General features: G+C 37.7%; 1 protein-coding gene across 1 annotated transcript in view; it reads left to right on the top strand.

Annotated features, from left to right (window-relative positions):
- The window catches only part of LOC107740387 (fibronectin type-III domain-containing protein 3a-like), a 93146-nt gene that overhangs the window by 20182 nt on the left and 68959 nt on the right, over positions 1–4005 (top strand). The window contains exon 2 of the mRNA XM_016552814.1: positions 290–452. Within this exon, the coding sequence (XP_016408300.1) occupies positions 330–452 (123 nt within the window). The 5' untranslated portion in view covers positions 290–329. The remainder of the gene's footprint in view (positions 1–289; positions 453–4005) is intronic.

Here is a 4005-nt window from a genome sequence, read left to right as displayed (position 1 = left end):
AAATACTATGGAAGTCAATGGCAACCACCAACTGTTTGATTACCAGCAATCTTCAAAATATCTTCTTTTGTGTTCAACATAAGAAAGCAACTCATACAGGTTTGGAATGACATGAGGGTGAGTAAATGATGACAGAATTTTCATTTTTGGGTGAACTATCCCTTTAATTATGAGGAATTTCACAATTGTAATAATTGAATACTTGCATGCATGCAGTCATTGTGGCGATTCTGAACAAGTGCTTGTTAATGGTGGAATTGAATTAAGACTGAATCCTTTGTGGTTACAGGAGCAAGCAGTGCCTCTCCTGTAGTGTGGATGAGGGAGTCATGGCAGACCACACCTCCCCACTGGAGTCCGGCCAGTTGCTCAGCCCAGACATCCCAATGCTCACCTCCCCGCCTCCACCGCCGCACCCGCCCAACATCGTCAACGGAGATGGACCACAACAGGTAGGATAAATCGGCATCGTTTCTTCGTGCTCACTTGTGTGTTTAAGCTATGTTCCGCAGAAAAAGCAATTTTCTACCCAGCAGACTGCTGAAGTTCTGCTGAAATAATTTCTCATGGCAAACTCCCTTATATGGTTCTGTTGAACCCAGGAGAGCAAGCTGAGTCGGGTCTGTCTGTTGATAATAATGATAACATATGAGAGAGTGTATATCAAAATTAATATATTTTAGATTTTGTAGTAAAACATTTAAAAATGAATAAAATGGCATGCTGGTACTTTGTGCCCTGATAATTATGGAGCTGTGACACTTCCACAACTCACTTACTTTTAACTCAAAAGTAAAAAAATAACTTTTCAACTTTATTTGCCGTATTTGCTGCTGAGCTCAGAAACACTTTCTCTAGGGATGTCCAGTCAATCACTTCCAATGTCTTGATCGTGATCACATTTTGATGGCAAAAAAAATCATGAAAGTACTCTTAAGACTACAGAGTTACTTTTGCAGTAGCTTCAAGAGTCAAGAAACAAATTTATTATCCAAATGCATTTAATTCAAAATAAATGGAGCATAGAGCAGTATCGGCAAAAACAGATTTGGCAGTTCAGAAAGACTTGTGAGAGGCATGACAAATAATGAAAATGTTATTTTTGGTGTCCACAGCATTTTAGTCTCCAGCGGATGGGAGTAAAATAATAATAAAGCAGATTACAAGGTGGAGTATAATTAAAAAAGAGATTTATTAAACAACTCCCGACCAAACAGCATAGCACCAGTTTAATACACACTTGCTTTTTCTACACTCTTTTCAAGTCTCCTGTCATTATCTTCTGCTGTTACCTAATATCACATGTGTCCCTCTCATTATCTCCTATTATTTCCTAAAATTATCAGCTAATAAGTAATATTACCAGCATCCAACAAAATAAAAAGACAAGGAATATAATTTAAATAAGATATTTAAATATGCAGTATTTAGTTTTTATGATAAATTCATGAATAAAATAGTGCTGGGCAATGATTAATCGTGATTAATCGCATCCAAAATAAAAAATTTAGTTTATATAATATATGGTGTGTACTGTGTGTATTTATTATGTATATATAAAGACACACACACATACAGTATATATTTAGAAAATATTTACATGTATTTACATGTTTATATATTTATATTCATATAATCTATATTATATAAATATATTTAATATATAAACATAATATATTTTTTTTTATTGGTCTTATGGAGTATTCTAATTTGTTGAGATAGTGAGTTGGTGGGTTTTTGTTAAATGTGAGCCAAAATCATCACAATTAAAAGAAAGAAAGACTTAAACTACTTCAGTCTGTGTGCATTGAATTTATTTAATACGTGAGTTTCACAATTTGAGTTGAATTACTGAAATAAATGAACTTTTCCACGACATTCTAATTTATTGAGATGCACCTGTATGTATTTATTTTTTTTTTTTTACATATATTTTTAAATATATACATGCATGTGTGTATATTTATATATACATAATAACCTATATACACAGTACACACACATATGTTATGTACAAAAAAACTTATTTTGGACACGATTTATCATTGCCCAGGACTAGAATAAAATTATAAATGCTACTACTACTACTACTACTAATAATAATAATAACAAAAATGGCAAAAGAATAAATACACAAAACTATGACACCATATGGTCAGAGAACTGCAGAGGATTTAATGAAAAGCTAAAAATTAAATCCTAAAAATGAATCACCATTGGTGTAATGGCCTAAAAACCATAAAAATTTTAATAAATAAATAAATAGGACTGCAAAATTGAAGTTGTATCTACGTCACGGATGGTGTGTGAAACAAGAGGGCAATAGAAAATGCATTTAAGATAATTGTGTTGTTCATGACGGTGCTTATTTTCTTTAAAAAAATACATTTTATCTTCAATATGCATTGTTTGGCCTTTTTTTCGGTCGCTGCACTGCAATTGTTCTTGTGATATTAGTATGCTTAAAGTGTTACTATACCGTCATCGTACATGAGGAGTGGCGGCATCAGCTCTTGTGGGTCTGGCCAGTCCTTACGTCACTGACCCTGACCCAGCACAGAGACGTGTGATAGTGGGAGTAAAGGCCATGGAGAGGAGCTGTCCATCCGTCGCTGCTCCCTAAGGCTGTCATGGTGAGAGTCAGTGGTCGTGACGAGGCTGGGTGCCACTGCTGTCACTTTCATGGACGTCAGGCTGATTTCTCTTAAGTGACCGTGACTGTCATTCCCAAGAAACTGATGCATTTTCACCTTGTTTGAATGTCGTATATTTTTTGTTTTGTTTTTTGGAAGCTGGATTTCAGTCCATCTTATTGGTAATTACCATTAAATTGCAATGAGTAATTGCACTCTTATGTACACTTGTGGCTTGGCAAATTATAGTGCACTCATAAGTGTTAACCACTGTTTCAGACTTTTAAAGATATAAACCATCAAGTCTGAGGAATGCTGGAAGATAAGGATGTTTTACTCATCCACTGTGTGTAGTGGAAGTCTATCTAGGCTCGGCAAGGCCATGTTGTTATTAGCGTGTTATTGACTTTTCAACTCCCTGCAGCGATCACCTGACAAGCCCTTCCCAATCATCCTTATGGTCCGTTGAGCACTTAAAGAGGCAGAAAATGCATACGCACCGTCCCCTGCTCCAATCTTCCATTCCTATGACCCTTTTCATCCCGTTCATTTTTATCACCTCCTGCTCACCTCATTCATAAAACCACAGGTTGTGGAAGTGCTTTGCCAAGCAAACTCATTTGTAAAAATGGCTTCCGTATAGTGTGGAATCCGTATGATGCCTTTTGCTTTTTTTAAGCCTTATCCTACTTTTCTTGGTGTCTAGACAGTGGAAAGCAAGAATAGGATGCAGACACTTTCTTCCATTAAGGAACAGGCAGATGTTGTCTGTCAAGATCAAGATATGCAAGAGATGGCATGATGGGTTTCATGTCACGCCTCTACAGCAGTTCAAGAATACAAATGAATCTTTACTGGTGCGAAAAGCCTAGACTAGCACTGGCTCAGTGTTAATTACCACGCAAGCGTGTGCCCGTCTCTGTGTTTGTTTGTGCCCTTGCCATTTTTCTTCATATGTGGCCTTTTACGCCTACAACTAATCACGACCGTGGCGCCTCTCCAGGTGTGCGTTTGATGTTCGTTAACAGGGAGAGCTCAAGGTAAAGTAATGGCGCTTTTCCACTGCTTGGTACGACTCTGCTCGGTACGGCTCAGTACGGCACGGCACGGTTCGGCTCGGCACGGTTTGCGTTTCCACTGCAGTTCAGTACCGCTTTAGAGTGGGCGGGATTATTCACATGTCGTTATAGTTGCGCCGCCTCTACTACCACGACTCCTAAAAAAAACTTTTTCATTCCGCGTCGCCCCATCAAGCTCTCGCTGGATCCGCTCCACTTCTATCAACGAGAGGAACGTCTGTTCTTCTCAGACAACAAAACTTTTTGGTTGTTAAAAAAAGGTGCGCTCATTCAAAACAGTTGCGTTCGATCCT

The sequence above is a fragment of the Sinocyclocheilus rhinocerous genome, unplaced genomic scaffold (genome assembly GCF_001515625.1).
Source record: "Sinocyclocheilus rhinocerous isolate Xijiao unplaced genomic scaffold, SAMN03320098_v1.1 scaffold315, whole genome shotgun sequence".
Classification (NCBI taxonomy): Eukaryota; Metazoa; Chordata; class Actinopteri; order Cypriniformes; family Cyprinidae; genus Sinocyclocheilus; species Sinocyclocheilus rhinocerous.
The sequence above is the reverse complement of the archived record's forward strand: the minus strand, read 5'-3'. Positions and strand labels throughout refer to the sequence as shown.